Source organism: Protopterus annectens, chromosome 4.part1, assembly GCF_019279795.1.
Source record: "Protopterus annectens isolate FY-2018-M chromosome 4.part1, PAN1.0, whole genome shotgun sequence".
NCBI lineage: Eukaryota > Metazoa > Chordata > Ceratodontiformes > Protopteridae > Protopterus > Protopterus annectens.
The window spans coordinates 891,617,574-891,639,546 of NC_056734.1; the positions used below are offsets into that span (position 1 = coordinate 891,617,574).

At 38.7% G+C, this 21,973-nt stretch overlaps 1 protein-coding gene across 2 annotated transcripts in view; it reads left to right on the top strand.

Moving 5' to 3' along the window:
• The window catches only part of VWA5B2 (von Willebrand factor A domain containing 5B2), a 1,682,718-nt gene that overhangs the window by 1,483,174 nt on the left and 177,571 nt on the right, over positions 1 to 21,973 (top strand). For both annotated transcript variants that reach the window (XM_044070629.1, XM_044070630.1), the window contains one exon: positions 7,428 to 7,763. In XM_044070629.1, coding sequence (XP_043926564.1) covers positions 7,428 to 7,763 — 336 coding nt within the window. The remainder of the gene's footprint in view (positions 1 to 7,427; positions 7,764 to 21,973) is intronic.

Genomic DNA, 21,973 nt, shown 5'->3' on the forward strand with positions numbered 1-21,973 from the left:
AAACTGGAATATGAACAACTGTAAAAGCGGTGTAGCGTCATTCCTGGAGCACAATATACAGTACTCTCAATACTGCAATTCTACCACAGTCTGAGACGGTTTACTATTGTTTGTGCGAACGACATTCTATCGCATGCAATGTGCTGTAAAACAGAATGTCGAATGCACAAACAGTTTTGTACCAGATAGTCGACTCCACTTATGCGAATGCACAACTACATTCGCATAAGTGTAAATCAACTATCTGCATGGAGATCATGGTACAGTGGGGAGTGGAAATTCATCCACATCCCCACTGTAGTGTGATCTCGGAGTTAGAATATATAAGTAGGGGGGTATGGGGGGGCGCAGCTCCTATACGGCTATGACGTGGTGGTTTCGACAACAATGTCGAGTCAAATGCATCGAGCATTTGGTTCGACATTGAGAACATTAGTTTTTTTTACTTTCGGTATTACCATTCGTTTATTTGAACAGAAAATATTTTTCCGTTCAAATAAACAATAGTAAACCATCTGAGACACCTGACTATGCAGAATTTTACCAGTACCACTCTTTATGGAAGAAATGCAGTAATAAATGATTAAATGCAACTCTGTCTGGCAGTAGTTCACAGTTCTGCTACAACTGTGAATGAAACTACAAGAGTAAGACCCAGACAAGGTTCAAAATACAAACCTCTAGATTTTACCAGTGATTCTATATATGGAGATAGAAATGCAGTGTAATGTATAAACACAATCTTCCCACAATTGCAAATGAAGCTACACAACTAAAGTTTCAGAATAAACTAAAAGAATGCAAGCAGATAACCTTTTTGGCTAAAATATGGAAAAAATACAGAAATGTACAAAAATGTATCATCACATAGATCATTGTAAGTGCAACTTAAATGTTTAAACAGAATTGAAATAAAACTTGTTTTTTCTTTTTGGTGAAAACCTTGCTTCTCACAGTATTTGTGATCACCCACTGCTGCTGTCATATGGTTCATATCCTCACTTAAACTTCTTCCTACCCACAATGTTTCCTCCCATTTTCTAGCTATAAAGTAAAACTGTGTCCTTATCCATGTACCTCTTCAGCTCCAAAACTGCATGTGTTCACTTGATATCTGTTAGGTCCCTGGATTTTATTCATCTTCTTTTTTTCCATTTGCCCAGTTTTTAATAATAATTCTATATGCATATCTTTCCATTATTTGTCTTTATTGTTTGTGATATCACATTATTAGTCTAGTCACAATTTGCTTTAATAATCGCCAGTTTACTTCTCTTAAACCATATTCCTCCCAAAGTTTTTCATTGCTTTTCATTGTTGTAGTCCTTTCTTGTCTATATTCACCAAATATCACATTCCAGCTTAGTCCCACTTAACCATCTGCCTCCACTTTCCCTGCTATTTCCTGTATACTTTCTACCCATATATCTGCTTTTTCCCATTATTCCCATGCCATTTTCTATCTCACCATACCAACTTCATCTCAGTTTCTATTTTATGCATTGAAGGACTTTTACTCCCACCTCCATTTTCTGAAAGTTTCTTTCTCAGATCAATGTATAGCTTCCTCAGTTTGTATGTCCTATCTTTCCTTTCCCTAAATCAATGCTAAATGCTATAGGCTGGTGTGTGTCCTTCAAAGAAATAAATCCCCACCATCCTTCTTGTTTTGCAAATCTTAATACATTCCTTGTGGTTTTTCACCTTTTCACTCCCACTTAAAGACATCAAAGACTTTCTGCAATTAAAAAATATAGCATTGCTTCTGTCTGGGCTTATACCTCAGTATATAGCCAAGCTTTGACCCTATCATTACTTTTATTATGTCAAGTGTGTTATAGCTTTAAAGCTGTTACAGCTTTTCAATAGTGCTTTGTAATGGCTGTTATGTGTGCTGTAGCATGACACTGGAGCATGACAGGGCTGTAAATGTATAACAAAACTTATTCATTTTTCTTTTTTTTAAGTTTTTATTGGATTTTCAATTTGTAAAATAATCACAATAATATTTATAGTCAGAGATTTGTGAATATAAAAAAATGAAAGAAATTCAACTAAACCTCACGCACAAAAGAAAAAACAAGTAGTTACAGGAGTGTCCATTAACCATCAAGTTATTATACATTCTTACATTAAATCTAAAATGCAGTTATTTTTGTTTGTCCAGCAGATCTCTAAGTTTTGTCCATGCATTGTAGCAAGAGGTAATCCTGGTTGTTCTTGACTTAATTGTAATGATTTCCAGGTGGCAGACTACAGTTTCAATATTTATAAATTCGTTCAAGGAGGGTGTAGATTTGTTCTTCCAAGTCTGAGTTATAACCTTTCTCACTATAGATAGTATAGACCACAAAATGCGATATTTCATTTTTCAACACATATAGGAATAGGAGTGTTAAAAAGGATTAGTGATTTTGATAAAATAAAATTATCTCCAAAAAAGCCTGTAAAAAAGAGATTAATGTTATTCCAATAAGGTGTTAAGACAGTACAGTCAAAAACATGTGTTGCCAATCCGCTTTAAGTTCTTGTTTATATTTCCAACAATCTTGTTTCTCCATAAACATTAATTCAGTTTTATGTGGTGTGAAGAAAGATCTATGCAAAGAGATTCCATCTAAGAGATGACTTTGTATGTTTAGAAGATATTAGAATTACGTTTTTTATCTTCTTCACTTGGAGGTCTATTATCAATTTGTGTAAAAAAGTTCCAATAATTGTCATTGCAACTTTTTGTTGCTTTCTTCACAACACTATAACATTTAGATAAGAGACCTTGTCCCAATGTGTTTTGTTGCATTAAGAATATTAGATATTCAATTAATTTTGGGATATGATCTCTTATCCTTTGTTGCATTAACTTAAATTCCACTTCTACACATTGTCTGCAGGATTGTCCATCTATCCACGTCTTTATCTAAATTATATTTGTTCTTAATATAATAAACAGAATGTAGCTTTTCATCTGAAACCAATATAGCAGATTTTTTTTTTAAATGTGATCACTGTCTCTAACTTTGAGGTAGAGATGTTACTTTGGGTATATGCCATAGGAAATATAAGGAAGACCCATGCTTTATATGCAAGGTTTCTATATACAAAATTAAAAAAAAAAGTGTTTAATATAGTAGAAATGAAATGGGAGTCACTTGTTTGGTGACTTTTTCCTATAAGGTAATCCTTTAATAATCAATGTAGACTGTTATTTAGTATGAAATAATTATTAGAATATCTATGTTTAGAGTTTATAAAAAAAAAGATTTCATAAAAAACTCTTTCCACCTAGTTGTGTGTTATTAATCCAAAGATATATTGTTTTTATAGATGATGATAATGAATTAATTCTAGATCTGTTAGCCCTATCCTTTCTGCTGCCCAGTCTGTCCTATGATGGTTTAAAGCAATTCTTGGTTTATTGAGATACCAGAGAAATCTCAAAATGAAAGTGTTAAATTCTTTAATACAACTTTTTGTGAGGGGTTATGATAGCAATTGTATAATATCTAAGATTTTTGGTAAGATAATTATTTTGGTTATAGATAACCTCTCTTTCATAGTGAAGAAAATGTTATTCCATTTGCCTATTAGATACTTTATATTACTTATACTATTAGTATAATTATGATTTATTATATTGTTAATGTTATCTGTTATAAGTATTCCTAAATAATGAATTTTCTTTTCTTTAACAATATATTTAACAAATTTATTTTTGATTCTATTATTTGCATTTACAGGTAGGCTTTTTGTTTTGTCATTGTTAAATGTTAACCAGATTTTCTTTGAAATACATCCATTGCTAAGAAAACTGCAGATAGCGAATTATCATTTGTCATTTAATGTCAGTAGGATGTCATCAGCAAACAGTTGAATTGTAGGGTTTAAATTATCATTTATGTTAATACCTTTATATCTATATTTGATCTGAGAAATGTAGCATATGGTTCCATTATTAGGGTAAAAAACAGAGGTGAAAGAGGAGATCCTTGTTTGGTTCCTTTAAAATTTTGTAAAACAGAAGTAAAAGTACATATTTTAACATATGCAAAACCATCATTATAAAGAAGATTAATAATATGTGTGTAAAACCAGCAAGAGATGTTTCCAGTTTACCAAGTCAAAAGCTATTAACCTGGTGAATTGGGCATCCTGAGGCAATGTAGCAACTGCCTCACGTATGCCAACAACCCTCTCCTCTTACCTCCCAATACTCAAACCTGCGAAAGATGCACTTATATATCCAAATTGGAAGCCACGCACTCATCAGCCAAGACCGGAACAGCTCGTCAAGAGGAAAAGGTCAACTATTGCACCACACCACATAGAACACATAGCACTCCAGAACACATACCAGCACTGCCTTCATATAAAAGCACAAACCACACACCCCTCTTTGTGAAGGCTCTCAATAAAAATCTACCCAAACAGCAGAGACCTCCAAGGCAGAAACGCACTCAAACACCACAATGCAACACTAATCACAAGACACATAATTCTCCTAAACAGTGTGCCACTCAACCAAAGCCCCTAAGCCAGAACAGCATGCCCAACACACTAGTCATAGGTGACTCGATAGTGAGGCACGCTGCTGTTCCACTCACTAGGTTGAATAAGGAGAAAGTAATAGTCAGCTGCCTGTCAGGTGCCAGGATCCACCACATAACGCACACACTCAGGTCCCTCAACAACAGGTACAAATATGGCTCTGTCATTGTACATGTGGGCGTGAATGACCTGAGATGTACCTCCCTGGACTACATGAAAAGAGACATGGAGGAGCTCTCGGATTATGTAGACCAGGCAGGTATGACCCTAGCCCTGAGCAGCATCCTACCATCACCCTGAATGATACAAGCAGAACATTATCGATTTCAACAATTGGCTAAGTTTCTGGTGTCATTCTAAGGGGATCCAGTATCTGTCTGCCTGGGTTGACATGATTAACAGACCTCAATGCTTTGCCAGAGATAGCCTGTATCTGTCACTCCTGGGCTTCCGGATACTGGCCAAGGCTGTTGCCACCCCTATAGTGCCTTTTTTAGGAGGTGTTCCAAAGACTAAATTACCACCATAACAGCTGCAAACAAATGCAGTCTGAGCGTCATGCTGCTCAATGCTAGAAGTCTAAATCTGAAAATGGAGAACATCGACATTTGTGCTGTAGCAGAGACCTGGTTCAAGGCAGCAGAAAGCACCCCTGCACTACCAGGCTATAACTCATTCCACACCTTTCGGCCGCAGAACTTGGACCAAAGCTCCAAAGGCGGTGGTGTTTCCATATTCATAAAGGATGCGCACACCTCCAGACTGGTAGCCCAACATAATGCATCAGAGATACTTCAGGTGCAGCTAACATTGGGTAAGACAGCGATTCAGGTCGTAGCCTGCTATAGGTCCTCAACAATGTCCCAAGACTCACACTTCATATTCCTAAGCACATTGGAGAATATTAGGGTCCAACCTAGCACTCTCATACTGGGCGACTTCAACTACCCCTCCATTAACTGGTAAAACTACTCATGTACCAATACACTTGCCCACCAATTCCTGGAATTCATTAATTCAAATGCCCTAGACCAGCTCATTCTTCCCTCACTAGAGATAGCAACATCCTTGACCTGGTCATTACTAACGTGGGTGACCATTGCTGTACACCAATAGTTAACTCCTCCCTGGTTAGATCCGACCACAAACTAATCACCATGGAAATCCACATCCCTCCCACCCACCCCTGCAAAGGTAACCACCATGAAAAACTTCTCCAAAGCTATCTTTGAGCTCCTAAAAACAAAGGTGGCTAACTTTGTGGCACCCATGCAAATGGACAATAGTTGCATGACCACTGAATCATACACCCATGCACTGCACAAACACGTACACAAATGCATGGATCTCACCATACCCAATAGAACAAAGACGCTCTCCTCCAAAAAAAGGAAGCCAATCTGATGGCCCCCTGCCATAAACAAACTCTACAACAGAAGGAGGAAACTGATGCAGAATAAGGTGAAGTCCCAAGACTGGAAGAACTCCCTTATCAGCCTCAACAAAAAAATTGAGATCCCTCATCAAATCGTCTAAAGCTAGCTATGAAAACAGAATTGCAGCAGATAGTAAAGACAACCACAAGGCCTTCTATAGTTATGTAAAGAATCTCCATGGCAATACCCAGATTTGACTAGTCTGGCAGCCTTCATCCCTTACAAACTTGGGAAATACAAATAGACCAAAGAAAACCACTAGTCAGCAGTGAAACAGAACAGCAGACCCACCAGTATTTAAAAAGTTTTATTGAAGCGCTTTTCGTTGCCACAATAAAGCAACTTCCTCAGAAAAAATTAACAATAAAAATACAGTTTTATTTAAGTGGTTAGAAGCAATCGCTTAATTAGCCACACCTCTTACAGACCACATATTTAAAAAGACATTACACACTACTATACTAAACAAACCTAACTAACCATTTTATATAAAATAAATTATACATACATCATGATATAAAAAACTGATATGTATAGTGTTAAAATAGACAATACTACACTAACAATAGAATTAAAACTCATGTATATAGTATAATCCCTTCTCTACCCCAATCTTCACAATCAGAAATCATTTGTAGTCAATGCAGAGTTACTAGGAGTAAAATTAATTTATGCTGTATCAACAATTTTAGATCAAATGACTCAAGTTTCAAACTTTTGAGAGCAAGGATTCACTAAAATCTGAATACTGCAAATCTTACACATGAAAGAGCAAACAGAAACCACTAGTTAACAACGTTTGTTATTTACATAAATAATGGCATACTAATTCCCCTGCATACTGTGCAATGGATGAGAGAAATGGTAAAAAAGCAAAGTGGGGAAATTAAGTTGGGTATTTGGAGAAAGCATGTGATCATTTCTTTGGAGGGAGACACTTATTCTAGGAGAAGTGCAAGGAAGATTAATACCTATAAATGGTTAATCTCCCAGACCCATGCTTACACTTATGAAGGGTATCAGAACTTGTCAGAGATTTGGGATGCATGACTAGGCTTAAAAGGTTCTTGTGGTCATTAGCCTAGCAGACACCTATGAACCTATGAGACCACTGAGGAGCCCAGCCCATTTTCCCACTTACCTCTGAAAAGCATCTAGTGAACTGATTTTACCAGAGTCCCACAGTTTGCAAATGTAGACAAAAAGAATCAAATACTGGCGAACAGGAAGCATCTTGTAAACAACTCATAGGCCTAGTCCTTTGAACCACCAGCCAGACTGGTATCTTATGACTATCCAGGCAGTTAAATATATGAATTGTCTCATTCAGTTGGCACTTTGAACGTTTATAAGAAGAATAAATGTATATATTGTATATAAATATCAAATGTGGTTTTGTTTAAAATTACAAAATGGAGAAATGTGTTCTGTGTTTATATTTTACAGGTAGTCTGGTATTTTCTACCTCTCAGCTGGACTGGGACACATTTACAGACCCACAGTATCTGTTCTCCCCAGTCCCAGCAGAAGACCCTCCTGATTTTTCAGACAATACACAACCAGTTCTGCAGTGTCGGTCAGAAATACATGGTCTGATTAGTGGGAAGCCAGTTTCCTGGGAAGTGACAGTTAATCTGGACTATCTGTTTAATTCTGGCCCAACAGAAAAGGAGAAAAGAAAATGGGAAGACAGCTGGGAAGACATTTTACATCGACTTGCAGCAAGATCTGTTGTTCGAGATTTTGAGAATATGGCAGAAAAAGAGTTAGAAATTGAGCATGGTAAGTTAAGACGTTAAATGTATTAATCATAGAAAAATCAACTAGCAACTGGTTTTTAATGATTTCTGTTTCGCATAGAGTGTATACAGAAATTTTAAGTAATTATCTCATTACAATAACAGAATTAAGTGAGTTATTAAACATGACACACATTTGTAATGGATAGATAGATACAGAGATACATACATACATACATGCGCACAAATAGTCACAGACATTTTTTCACAGATGGATAATACAATATTTTTTAAAATACCATCCAAGTTTCATTTCTCTCCAGGAAGATGTGTTCCTTTTTCTTCTATAGAGAATGTAGAATGGCATGAATAATATACTACAGTAAATTATAACACATCCTAGCTTCACAACAGCAAGTTTTATTACAATGAAGTTTTTTTATATTATTCATATTTTTATATGCCAACCAGATCAATTAAACAAGGTCTGAAGACATTATCAGTCCCTGTCTAGTTGAACAAAAAACAACACTAATTAGTTGAGTGACATGCATGTAGAAGCAGACACCGAGTACACATCAACTTACGTTTGTGAATCAACAAGATGCAGAGTCAGTAAACAATAACTTACAGTGAATTATGTGGTTTAATACATAGAGACATATATTTTACAAAGAGGTACACATTTTTGAGTTGACTTGTTTATTCATGGAAACACAATGCTCCACTGCAAATGGCACTATGCACAGAGCACTTCCGAGCAGCAAGGTTTCCAAAATACTGCCTTTCACTTGTAGCTTCATCAAATGCAGACATGTTTCCATGGGTATGACAATGTGAAGCATGTCCACTGACTAGCTGTTTGTGTTGTTATGGACCTCATCTTTAAGATAAAAACCAAAGTGAAGTTATTGATTAGCAATCCCTTTGATGTCAGTTCACAACACAGTGCTGTCAGACAAACAAGTTATGGGCCTGGATTAAAATCAGACTGCTTACTGCTATGGACGCAGGACTAAAGACAAAAGGCAAGAGGAGGAGGAGAAGGCTAATGTGGCTTTACATTCAAATGAAGCATTTGTTATGGACAAAGAGCTATTATATAGGAAGAAGAAAGAAATATGAGATGATTAGGAGGCTGTCTACAACTAAGGAAGAAAGCACAAAAGAAAGAAAGAAAGAAAGAAAGAAATTAGATCATCAGACGCATCAGTTAAAGAAGAAGAAAAAGAAGACGAAGTGGAGGTTGTGGAGGGAAACAAAGTCCTTTTTAGCTAATCTCACTGAAAGGGGAGAGTTCTCACTGGGCAGGCAAAACATGTGAAGTAAACTGTAAATGATGTAGAGAAAGCCAAAGTACTGAAGGAATATTTCACCTCAATATTTACAAGTCAAGGAAGGCGAGGCTACAATGCAGAGTGGAAGCAAGTGTACATGGAGGGAGCAGGTCGACAGACAACAGTACAAACAGAGACAGAGAAGGCATGGAGAAAGATCTGACTTCAGTAACTTAGGGTAAGGTACTGGGGCCAGAGGAGTTGCCTTTAAAAATATTCAACATATAAAAAGATAAAGCCTTTATTATAACCCAGATGACTTGAGTTTGGTTAAAGGGCAGGACATTAGCAGAGCTAACTAGGGATAAGACAGGCATTAGCTAGTGTGCTTGTTCACTTCTCTATGGAATTTTTTTTTAAATATGCAGGGAGAGCCCAGGCAGAACTGGAGCCTTGGCGAATTTGCGTTAGCCAGTAATAAGGATGTACAGGCAAATAGGAATAGCATGTCATCAAACAGATGGGGTAATCCCTTCACTGCACCAGTTTTTGATCAACCTGTTGGTAACAGCACCTACTACACTGGTGGACTTAGGGATACAATCATCCAAAATCCTGGAGTATCATATGTGACTGAGCCCCACTACAACTCTGTCTCTGGGCATCATCTACCCTATAAATATATATATGTTGAGAATGGTATTTTACAGGTTAAAAATGCCTAGTGACAGAGGATGACTTTCACCAATTTCATGATGGAGGCAGTCTGTGGGTCACTACCAGGGAGAAAAGTACTACAGTACTAGAGGGTCAGACTTGTAGCTGTCCTTTATCAGAGGAGGGTAAAAAGAACCTAGGGAACTATAAACCAGTCAGTATAAAAGCAATGACAGTGAAGCCCCCCCCCCCCCAAAAAAAAAAAAGATCTAGAAGATAACGCTAGTTGCTTTTCAGGAAGCCAACAACATTCAAAACAACAACCAATATGGATTTATAGCTAGAAGGGTCCGTCAGTCAAAAATTATTCAATTTTCACAGAATTTTGGAAGAATAAGACAAGGCATTGCCAAATTGATGTGGTTCACCTTGACATAAGTAAAGTCTTCAATAAAACCTTCACAGACTACTGCTAGCTACACTGCAGGGGTTGGGCTGGGCTATACAGTGAGAAACTAGAGACGGGATGACTAAAGAATCAGACAAGAGAGTACTGTGGTGCCTTCAACAGTAAGGCATTTGACCAATGGAATCATACAGATGCCTCTTCTAGGCCCATTGATGCTCAGTTTGCTTTTCTCAGACATATCTGATGAAAAAGAGAACAAGAAAGTCCTCTCTGCTGATAAAACAAAGATAGAAGCTGCAGTATAGCATGAAGGGTGTGGGTGGGTGGGGTTTGGAGCCTAAGGAAGGATGTGATGATGTTGTCCAGGTGGGCAGAAAGGTAGCATTTCAGGTTCAGTGCAAATACATTTATAGTACTGCACTTGGGCCTCAATGACTCAGACAGAAGGTACCAGTGTGGGAAGAACAACATGAAGGAGCTACAACAGAAAAGAAGCAGGGAGTTATTATCATATCAATACAGCAACACCACGTGCAGAGAAAGAGAGTAGTAGCCATAGTAAGAAGGGTGCTGTTTTGTATCTTTAGGTGTACAGATTCCTGAACCTAAGAAGCAATGGTCCAACTATACAGGGCTTTGGTAAGACCATACATTGAGTACTGTATGATACCAGCATTGTTCAGCTTTCAACTGTAATGTCACAAGTAGCAGAAGTAAATCCCAACTGGAACAATAGAAAAAGCAGATGCAATCTTCAATGAGCAACCCAGTTAGTATGATAAATTCCTTATTTGGACAAAAAGACAAGCTCAAAACAAGCGCTTTCGCCTGGTTGTACCAGGCTTTGTCAAGTTCATTAACACAAATAGTTCCAAGTCTTTTATAATCTTGAAAGTTGATCATGTGATCTTAATAACTTAATTGATTAATTGTGAAGTTGCTAGGTAAATTACTGACCTTAAATGGAAATAGTACAAATTTTGTTAAAGAAATAAAAATATAATGCTCAGCCTAAGAATAAAATCCATCCTAAAAATAAAGCGTGTAAAAATATATATATATGTTTAAAACCGTTGCAAGCATTGCAAAAATTCATAAAAATATGTGTTTGTTAAAAAAGGAGATAGAATTTATTAAACCCTTGCAATGCACTGACAGCTGTTGAATAAAACTGCTGTCTTCCTGCTAAAGCAATGCAGAACTTCAATTTTAATGAGGTTGACCAAAGTCTATCCTGAATTGTGAACACTGTGGAAAATAATTGTTTAGTATGTCCATACAATTCTTTCGACAGTGGGGTAATGTTAACCAGTGTGACTTTTATGCATGTCCATGCTACTGTATTATAACTTGTCTCTGTTGATTTTAAAACACTAATGAGACTGATAGTATCATTTAAACCTGGGAGTTTGGTTACATTTAGCTTCAGTTGCCAAATAAGCTCTCTGTTTTCAAGCCGGGTTTCCCAATCTCCACCTCTAGGGTCATGGGGAACCTGTTCAAGTACAAAAACTTTAATTGCATGTTTGTGCAACTCAAAGAATGTTTGTAAAAGGCGTTGGTGTCTCTTTTCTTCTCTATGTCATAGAGATGCTCATAAATCCTCCTTTTGAGCATCCCCTCGGTCTTTCCTACATAGAAACTAGAACATGTCACACAAACGCCTAAATAAACCACTCCCTTGGTTGAACAAGTATATCTGCCATAGGAACCCAGTTTCAACTTTCTAGAAGGCAAATAAAAGCATTCCTCTCCCAGAATGTAGGCGTATTGATTACAAGCCCCACATTTATAAGTACCATTCTTCGTGGGGGGATAGCCTGCGCTTCTGGAACTCATTTTGTTTGTTTTGTGCTCAAACATGCCCTTTAAATTAGTGTCTCTTTTCCTAGTGAAGCCTACCCTATCTGGTAGGTATTGGTTAATGTCGTTATATAAAGCTAAAATGGGCCAGTACGTAAGAATGGTATTTTCCACCAAGCCTGAATCCTTATTGTAAGTATAAACAAAGTTGTTTTTTAAATGTTGTTGTTGATCTGCAGAGGAAGAAGGTGAGGGCAACCCTTTTCCTAGAAGTGGTGGGTACAATGATTCCCTTTTAGTAAGTATTTCTGATGCTAAAGATTTAATAAGTTTAAGTGGGTACCCTCTCTGTAAAAACAGTACCTCCAAGGTGTCAACCTCTTCCAGGAAGAGTTCCAAGGTGCTAGACATCCTTGAGGCGCATATCAGTTGCCCCTTTACGATTCCTTTTTTAGTGTAATGAGGATGCCAACTATTATAGTGTAGGAAAGTGTTGGAATAAGTGCTCTTTCTGTAAATTCGTATTTGAAATCGCCCAGCCTCTATGTCCTTACTAAGAAGAATATCTAAGTAATGCAGTGAAGAATCACTGATTTCATAGGTAAAGGCTAAAAATTCGGTGGTTGAATTTATATAACGGAAAAAGTCCATAAAACTTTCCTTGTTGCCTTTCCATAAAATACAGATGTCATCAAGGTAACGTTTGTAAAACAATATGTATTCCTTCCATTCCGAAGAATGAATGAATGTCTCTTCCCATCTGTAAAGCACAATGTTGGCATATGAAGATGCGCATGATGCGCCCATGGCCACCCCCTTCTTCTGTTTAAAGATCTCACCGTTAAAATAAATGAAATTGTTTAACAAAACCATTTCCATGAAATCAACTATAAGATTGATTAAGCTGTTACTAAGATTCGATTCACTGGCCAGAATTTCATTAAACCAGTCCAAACCTATATTATGCGGAATGCTAGGAAACAGTTCAATAACATCTATAGTAACCATTAAAAGATTTGGTTCAAAAAGACTTGGAGTGATGCTACCAATAAATTCCCAGGAATCTCTGCAAATATGTGTGAAAGTGGAGATAAGTTGTTTAAGGTTATGATCTACAAAAATCCCTAAGGGCTCAGTAATGCTGCCTGCACCTGCTACTATAGGTCTAAACCTCAGGGGTACCAGACCCTTGTGTACCTTAGGTATTCCGAAAATAACCGGAATTTTCAGTTTGGGGACCGAGAGATAGTTATATAACTTTTCACTAATACCCCCTTGGTTGAGGTAGTCTTTTAACATGTAATGGATTTTAGAAAATGCAATATTTAATTCATTTCTCGAAATTAGTTCGTAGGTGTCGATGTCCTGTAAAATGTTGTGAATATGCATTTCATATTCTACATTATACATGAGGACTACCCCTCCCCCTTTGTCAGGTTTCATCACCCTAATGTCCTCGTTGTTTAAGTATTCTATCAGTTGGTGTAAATGAAAATCAAAATTACAAGGTACTTGCTTATAATACAAATTTTGGTTTTCTCTTAACTTAAACTTAAACCTTGCTGTTCATTTTAAAGGTCAAAAACGAATAGATCACACTATTAGCAGACGGAGTACGTTTAACCCCCCCACGCACCCTAATCTCAAAATCTTTGAAGACCTTGTGGAAAAGGCTTTAAGAGAAAACCAAAATTTGTATTATAAGCAAGTACCTTGTAATTTTGATTTTCATTTACACCAACTGATAGAATACTTAAACAACGAGGACATTAGGGTGATGAAACCTGACAAAGGGGGAGGGGTAGTCCTCATGTATAATGTAGAATATGAAATGCATATTCACAACATTTTACAGGACATCGACACCTACGAACTAATTTTGAGAAATGAATTAAATATTGCATTTTCTAAAATCCATTACATGTTAAAAGACTACCTCAACCAAGGGGGTATTAGTGAAAAGTTATATAACTATCTCTCGGTCCCCAAACCAAAAATTCCGGTTATTTTTGGAATACCTAAGGTACACAAGGGTCTGGTACCCCTGAGGTTTAGACCTATAGTAGCAGGTGCAGGCAGCATTACTGAGCCCTTAGGGATTTTTGTAGATCATAACCTTAAACAACTTATCTCCACTTTCACACATATTTGCAGAGATTCCTGGGAATTTATTGGTAGCATCACTCCAAGTCTTTTTGAACCAAATCTTTTAATGGTTACTATAGATGTTATTGAACTGTTTCCTAGCATTCCGCTTAATATAGGTTTGGACTGGTTTAATGAAATTCTGGCCAGTGAATCGAATCTTAGTAACAGCTTGATCAATCTTATAGTTGATTTCATGGAAACGGTTTTGTTAAACAATTTCATTTATTTTAACGGTGAGATCTTTAAACAGAAGAAGGGGGTGGCCATGGGTGCATCCTGCGCATCTTCATATGCCAACATTGTGCTTTACAGATGGGAAAAGACATTCATTCATTCTTCGGAATGGAAGGAATACATATTGTTTTACAAACGTTACCTTGATGACATCTGTATTTTATGGAAAGGCAACAAGGAAAGTTTTATGGACTTTTTCCGTTATATAAATTCAACCACCGAATTTTTAGCCTTTACCTATGAAATCAGTGATTCTTCACTGCATTACTTAGATATTCTTCTTAGTAAGGACATAGAGGCTGGGCGATTTCAAACACGAATTTACAGAAAGAGCACTTATTCCAACACTTTCCTACACTATAATAGTTGGCATCCTCATTACACTAAAAAAGGAATCGTAAAGGGGCAACTGATACACGCCTCAAGGATGTCTAGCACCTTGGAACTCTTCCTGGAAGTGGTTGACACCTTGATGGCACTGTTTTTACAGAGAGGGTACCCACTTAAACTTATTAAATCTTTAGCATCAGAAATACTTACTAAAAGGGAATCATTGTACCCACCACTTCTAGGAAAAGGGTTGCCCACACCTTCTTCCTCTGCAGATCAACAACAACATTTAAAAAACAACTTTGTTTATACTTACAATAAGGATTCAGGCTTGGTGGAAAATACCATTCTTACGTACTGGCCCATTTTAGCTTTATATAACGACATTAACCAATACCTACCAGATAGGGTAGGCTTCACTAGGAAAAGAGACACTAATTTAAAGGGCATGTTTGAGCACAAAACAAACAACATGAGTTCCAGAAGCGCAGGCTATGCCCCCACGAAGAATGGTACTTATAAATGTGGGGCTTGTAATCAATGCGCCTACATTCTGGGAGAGGAATGCTTTTATTTGCCTTCTAGAAAGTTGAAACTGGGTTCCTATGGCAGATATACTTGTTCAACCAAGGGAGTGGTTTATTTAGGCGTTTGTGTGACATGTTCTAGTTTCTATGTAGGAAAGACCGAGGGGATGCTCAAAAGGAGGATTTATGAGCATCTCTATGACATAGAGAAGAAAAGAGACACCAACGCCTTTTACAAACATTCTTTGAGTTGCACAAACATGCAATTAAAGTTTTTGTACTTGAACAGGTTCCCCATGACCCTAGAGGTGGAGATTGGGAAACCCGGCTTGAAAACAGAGAGCTTATTTGGCAACTGAAGCTAAATGTAACCAAACCCCCAGGTTTAAATGATACTATCAGTCTCATTAGTGTTTTAAAAATCAACAGAGACAAGTTATAATACAGTAGCATGGACATGCATAAAAGTCACACTGGTTAACATTACCCCCACTGTCGAAAGAATTGTATGGACATACTAAACAATTATTTTCCACAGTGTTCACAATTCAGGATAGACTTTGGTCAACCTCATTAAAATTGAAGTTCTGCATTGCTTTAGCAGGAAGACAGCAGTTTTATTCAACAGCTGTCAGTGCATTGCAAGGGTTTAATAAATTCTATCTCCTTTTTTAACAAACACATATTTTTATGAATTTTTGCAATGCTTGCAACGGTTTTAAACATATATATATATTTTTACACGCTTTATTTTTAGGATGGATTTTATTCTTAGGCTGAACATTATATTTTTATTTCTTTAACAAAATTTGTACTATTTCCATTTAAGGTCAGTAATTTACCTAGCAACTTCACAATTAATCAATTAAGTTATTAAGATCACATGATCAACTTTCAAGATTATAAAAGACTTGGAACTATTTGTGTTAATGAACTTGACAAAGCCTGGTACAACCAGGCGAAAGCGCTTGTTTTGAGCTTGTCTTTTTGTCCAAATAAAGGATTTATCGTACTAACTGGGTTGCTTATTGAAGATTGCATCTGCTTTTTCTATTGTTCCAGTTGGGATTTACTTCTGCTACTTCTGACATTACAGTTGAAAGCTGAGCAACGCTGGTATTTGCTTGTGGAGTTTTCCTGTTACTGGTTTGTGTTTCTTTTACTTTTTGAGTGAGTACTGTATGATGTTATATAGGCTATACAAAAGAGCAGATGCTATGCTACTGGAGAAAGTCTAAATAATGGTCACAAGGAGGATAAGGAGGATATAGAAGGCAGAAGATGTGAACACAGATTAAGAGAAATTGAGCTTTTTTCCAACGAGACTATATGGGAGACACAATAAAGTGTTTATATATGTATATGTTTATATATGGTTCTGCAACATTTTGTCAAAGGTAGCTGTGAATGAAAGAAAAACAGTAGGTACGAATGACTTATATATGGGTCTACTTGAAAAGAACAAAAGCCCACTTATCCAAAGATGTATAGACAGAGATAACAACACTTCATTTAAATGACTCATCACATAACTGACAATTTACCTGGGGAAAGGAAGCGGACAGTCAACAATCATAAGAAACCACACAGAAGCACTCTAAACCCATCTCCAACTAATTATACCAACTCTGAGATTGCACTATAGTGGGCAAAATAACAAACTTCCACGTTAGCCGACTGATTTGTTTCCCTGGGTAAATTGTTGGTTATGTGAGGAGTTGTTTAAATGAAGATTCAGTGATGTTTTATCAGTCTTTTTGTCTTTGAGTAACTGGGCCTTCGGTCTTTTCAAGTAGACCTATATATATCATTATTTATATATGTGTGTATATATATATATATTTATATATATATATATATATATGTGTGTGTGTGTGTGTGTGTGTGTGTGTGTGTGTGTGTGTGTGTGTGTGTGTGTGTGTGTGTGTGTGTGTGTGTGTGTGTGTGTGTGTGTGTGTGTGTGTGTAAAACCTATTTGTGGACCACATAAGCCCACAGTTGTCCCATTTTATGGGTGACCAAAGAGTAGTGACTGGGTATATGACTCTTTCAGAGTCACACATGGGAAAGTGAAGGTGGAAGGAATCAAACCGTGTACCCTCTGTAGTGGGCATTGGAAGCAGCTCATTACTAGCTTAAAACACTTTGGGAAATCAACAGTTTTGGCTAATTACCATGTTGATAATCCCTAAGAGTTGGCCCAGTGGTCAGGGATCTAGGTACGCACATAGACAGTAGCCTTATCTTCGACTACCATGTAGCCACAGTAGCAAGGAAATCCTTTTATGTTTCGCAACTTATAAGTAAGGGCATGGCATCTAAGTCCAAATAGGTCATTATTCCACTGTACTCTGCCCTTATGAGACCAATAATAGAGTATAGTGCCCCTTTGATATGTACCTGACCAGGTATACGCAGCAACTAGAGTAACCTCAAAGGTTCCTTACAAAAAGAATACAAGGCATAACAAACCTGCTTTATGCAGTGTGCCTTAAAGGCCTTTCCTTCTACTCAGTTTCCTATAGATTGCTGAGAGGTAATCTATGCCTGGCTTACATAGCATCCAGAAAACCCCACACTTATGAATCTCCTACATATTTGTAAGTCAAAAAGTACCAAAAATACAATGTCTAGGGACCTGAATTTTGTCTGTGACATAAATAAAACACACCAGAGAGACAGATATCTGTTCCAGAGAATGGTCCTCCCATGGAACAGGCTTCCCATCCATGTGAAGCTGAGTTTGTCTGTTACCCAGTTTAAGCACAACCTAGACAAGTGGATGGGGAACAGGAAATTTACAAAAAGCCTGACACCCATGTCTCTTATGGACAGAGGTAGCTTATAAATGTCTGGCCCTCAATGTCCTGTTTGGATGCAGGTCATTATTATTCATTTGGGAATACTTGGCTAGGTTTAGAGAGACCCCCCCTTGAGTCATTAGCCTGATAACAGTCTATGAATCTATGAATCTATATGTATGCATATGTATATGTGCATATATATATTTATGTATATGTATATGTGTGTATATATATATATATAGGTTTATAGGTTCATAGGTTCATACTAGGCTATCTGCCCTAGGGCATTTAAAAGCCTAGCCAGAGTGTGTGTGGCTTTCACCACCCCTTAGGATGAGAATACTATACCCATTAGTTTGCTGTGCCTCTGTCCAGCAGTGATACAGAGATGATTCCCGGGGTAAACCTACGATCTCCCATCCACTCGTCAAGATTTCTCTTGAACAGAGTCAGTGAGGGGCTCTGCCTCACATGGACTGAGATTCTGTTCCATAGTGTAGGGAGTCACTGGGTGATGAATCTGTCCCTCCAGCACATCCTATTTATATCCGTGTTGAGGTTTAAGTCTCTTGCTCTCGTGGCTCTGGTGGATTTGGATTTTTTTGAGGTGGAGCATGTCCATTAATTCCGGGTTGGACATGGCCTTGTATGTCAGGCACAGATCACCTCTGAGCAGACGGTATGCGACTGAATAGAGCTGGAGTTTCTTCAGTCGGGCATCGTATGACATATGTTTGAGCCCCTTTATCCTTTTGGTGAGGAACTTTTGGGGTCTTTCCAACTGCTGCAGGTGTCGGGTAAGGTACATTCGAATGGGGCGTTGTACTCAATCATTGGTCTGATAAGTGAAGAGTACAGGGGTACAATGACCTCTCCTGATCTGGATGTGAATCCTTCATGATCAGGTGGGCAATGTAGAAGGTCTTCCTAACCACTTTGGCAATGTGAGTGTCAAAAGAGAGGTTACTGTCAACTTGGGTCCCCAGGTCCCTGATAACTTCTTCCGTGTTTAATGGATTACCACCTATGTGGTAATTAGGGGTTACCTTGTTTTTCCCAAAGGGTATGACTATACATTTTTTGGCATTTAGCTTAAGGCCATGGCTCTGGCACCAGTTATCTATTTCTATGAGACCTTTCTGGAGGATGTCTGTGTCTGATGGAGTGTCAATTATGGTGCCCAGTTTGCAGTCATCTGCAAATTTTGTCAGCCACAATCCCCCTATGTTTGCCTGCACTTCAGAAAAATAAATGCCGAACAAGAGGGGGCCCAGGACTGAGCCCTGTGGGAAAACGCTCATGACCGGCTTAGAGTCTGACATGGCACCAGCAACTCTAACCCTGTGTGTTCTGTCCTTGAGCCAGTTTGCAACCCATCTTGTGACATATGGGTTTACATCTAAGCTGGTGAGCTTTTCTATGATGCCCGAGTGGGGTATTGTGTCGAACGCTTTTGCTAGGTCAAGGTAGGCTGTGTGAACTGCCTTACCCTCATCAATGGCCTTAGTGACTGTTTCGACAAAGTCGACCAAGTTCAAGAGGCAGGATCTGCCCTTGACAAAGCCAAATTGGGTAGGATCCAGTGTCTGTAGGTCCCCAATGTCTTTATTTATGAGTTCCATTATGATCCTCTCCATAGCTTTGCAGACAAGGCTCATCAAGCTTATGGGGCGGTAATTTCAGGGTCCGTAGAAGCACCGCCTTTGTGGAGTGGGACCACAGTTGCCGTACACCATTTTTGGAGCACGTATCCTGTAGTAAGGCTAAGATTAAACAGCAGCCTTATGTGTGGGTTTAGTTCCTCATTGAGTTCGTAGCACACAGCCGGGGACACCGTCCGGTCCCATTGATGCTGTGTTTTTGCTTTAGAGAGCAGCTCACACCTGGGCATCTGAGATGTTTGGGAGGCTAGACTCTGGTGGGATAGATATTTCTCCTTTTGCGGGGGAGGGAGGGGAGAAATTTGCACTGAACCTGTCTGCCAGTATGTTGGCAATGTCTGTGGGTTCAGTGATTTTTTTATCATTTAGGACTAATTCTGAGCATATCTGGGAGTTTCCACCCAGGTTTCTAACATAGCTAAAGAAGGCTTTATGATTGTCTTTTGTGTCATTAGCAATTTTTCTCTCAAAGTTGGCCTTGGATGATTTTATGAGTGATCGTAGTTTTTTGCTAGTATTGATCAGAGATTCCTTCCCATTTAGGGATTTTGCTCTGTCATGTAGTAGCTTTCTCCTCTTGTTGTAGAGTTTGTTTATGGCTGGAGTCCACCAGACCGGGCGCCTGCCTTTGGTGGAAAGGGTCTTGATTTTATTAGGGATTGCTTGATCCATACATTCCTGGAGGTGCTCGTAGAAGGCATTTGTAAGGGTTTCAGCAGCATGGGTTGTGGTTTCCACTGGCTCGGGGGCCTTGAAGGATACCACTCCAGTCTTAAGAAGTGTGAAGTTTGCTTTTGAGAAGTTCTTCACTGTGGTCTTTTGCTGGGGTGGGGGCGGGATGTGGATCTCCAGTGAGATTAATTTATGGTCTGATCTCACCAATGAGGGATATACTTCCGATGTGGAGCATTTTGTCCCCATGTTTGTGATGATCAGGTCTAGTATATTTTCTCCTCTTGTGGGAATAGTGACTAGTTGTTCCATAGCATTTGAGTTTATGAACTCAAGGAACCTTTGGGCTAGGGTGTTGGGGCTTGAGTAATGTTCCCAGTCTATGTTTGGGTAGTTGAAGTCACCCAATATGATGGTGTTTGGAGAGACATTCATACTCTCCAGTGTCTTCAGGAAGGCTGTGTGGGTTTCCTGAGTTTGAGAAGGTGGTCTGTAGCATGTTACAAACTGTAGGGCAGTTTTACCTATGGTTAATTGCACCTGGATGGTCTCCGATGCTTAGTGCGTTGCCACTAACCTGGAGGTGTGGGTATCATTTATGAATATGGATACTCCCCCTCCTTTTGTGGTTCGGTCCGGATTTTGGGGCGGGCGCATGATATGAGGTATAACCTGATAGTGCTGGGGTGCTCTCAGGAGCCTTGAACCAGGTTTCAGTCACAGCACAGACATCGATGTTCTCCATACTGAGGAGGGCTTGAGGCGTGCATCTTGAGGTTTAGACTTCTGGCATTGAGCAGTATTACCCTTAGTTTTTCTCCATTTTTGTTTTCTAGGGCGGTAGGTTTATCATTTGAGCCTTGCCTAAAAAGGCACTATGGGGTGGCAAGAGCCTTTGCCAATATCCGGAAGCCCAGGGTGACAGGTGCAAGCCGTCCCTTGCGAAGCAGCATGGCTTGTCAAGCATGTCATCCCAGGCAGACAGACATTGGATCCCCTTAGAATGACACCAGTAATTAAGCCAATTATTAAAGCTGATCATTTTGTCTCTGTATTGTGGCATCATTCTTGGTGAGGGTAGGATACTGCTCAGGGTCAGGGTCATACCGGCCTGGGCTACATAATCTGAGAGCTCCTCTATGTCTCTTTTCATGTAGTCCAGGGAGGTACGTCTCAGGTCGTTCACACCGGCATGGACAATGACTGAGTCATACTTGTACTTGCTGTGGAGTGACCTGAGTGCTTGTGTTATGTGGCGGATTCTAGCGCCTGACAGGCAGCTTACTGTGATCTTTCCCTTGTTCAGTCTGATGAGTGGGACATCAGTGTGTCTAACTATGGAGTCACCTATAACAAGTGTGTCTGGCATTGTGTTTTGCCTTAAGGGCTGTGACTGTTTAGCACACTGACTTTGAGAACTATGTGTTGCATGTCTTATGTCTTGAGGTGGCAGTTGCTTGGGTGTCTGCTTTGGAGGCCTCTGTAGTTTTGGTAGATTTTTGATCAGTGCCTCCGAGTATGTCTTTGTGTGTTTATGTGTTTGTTTTGCAGTTGTGATAGTTCTATGTGAAACTGGGTTTGTGGTGTGCGTGGTTTCCTTCTCCTCCTGTCTGGTCTTGCCAGTCCTGAGTTGAGAGAGCTCAGCCTCCAGTTTGGCTATATAGTTGCATCTCTCACATGTATTTGTGTTTTGTGGGAGAAGGAGTGGGTTGTCTGTGTACATGAGGCAAT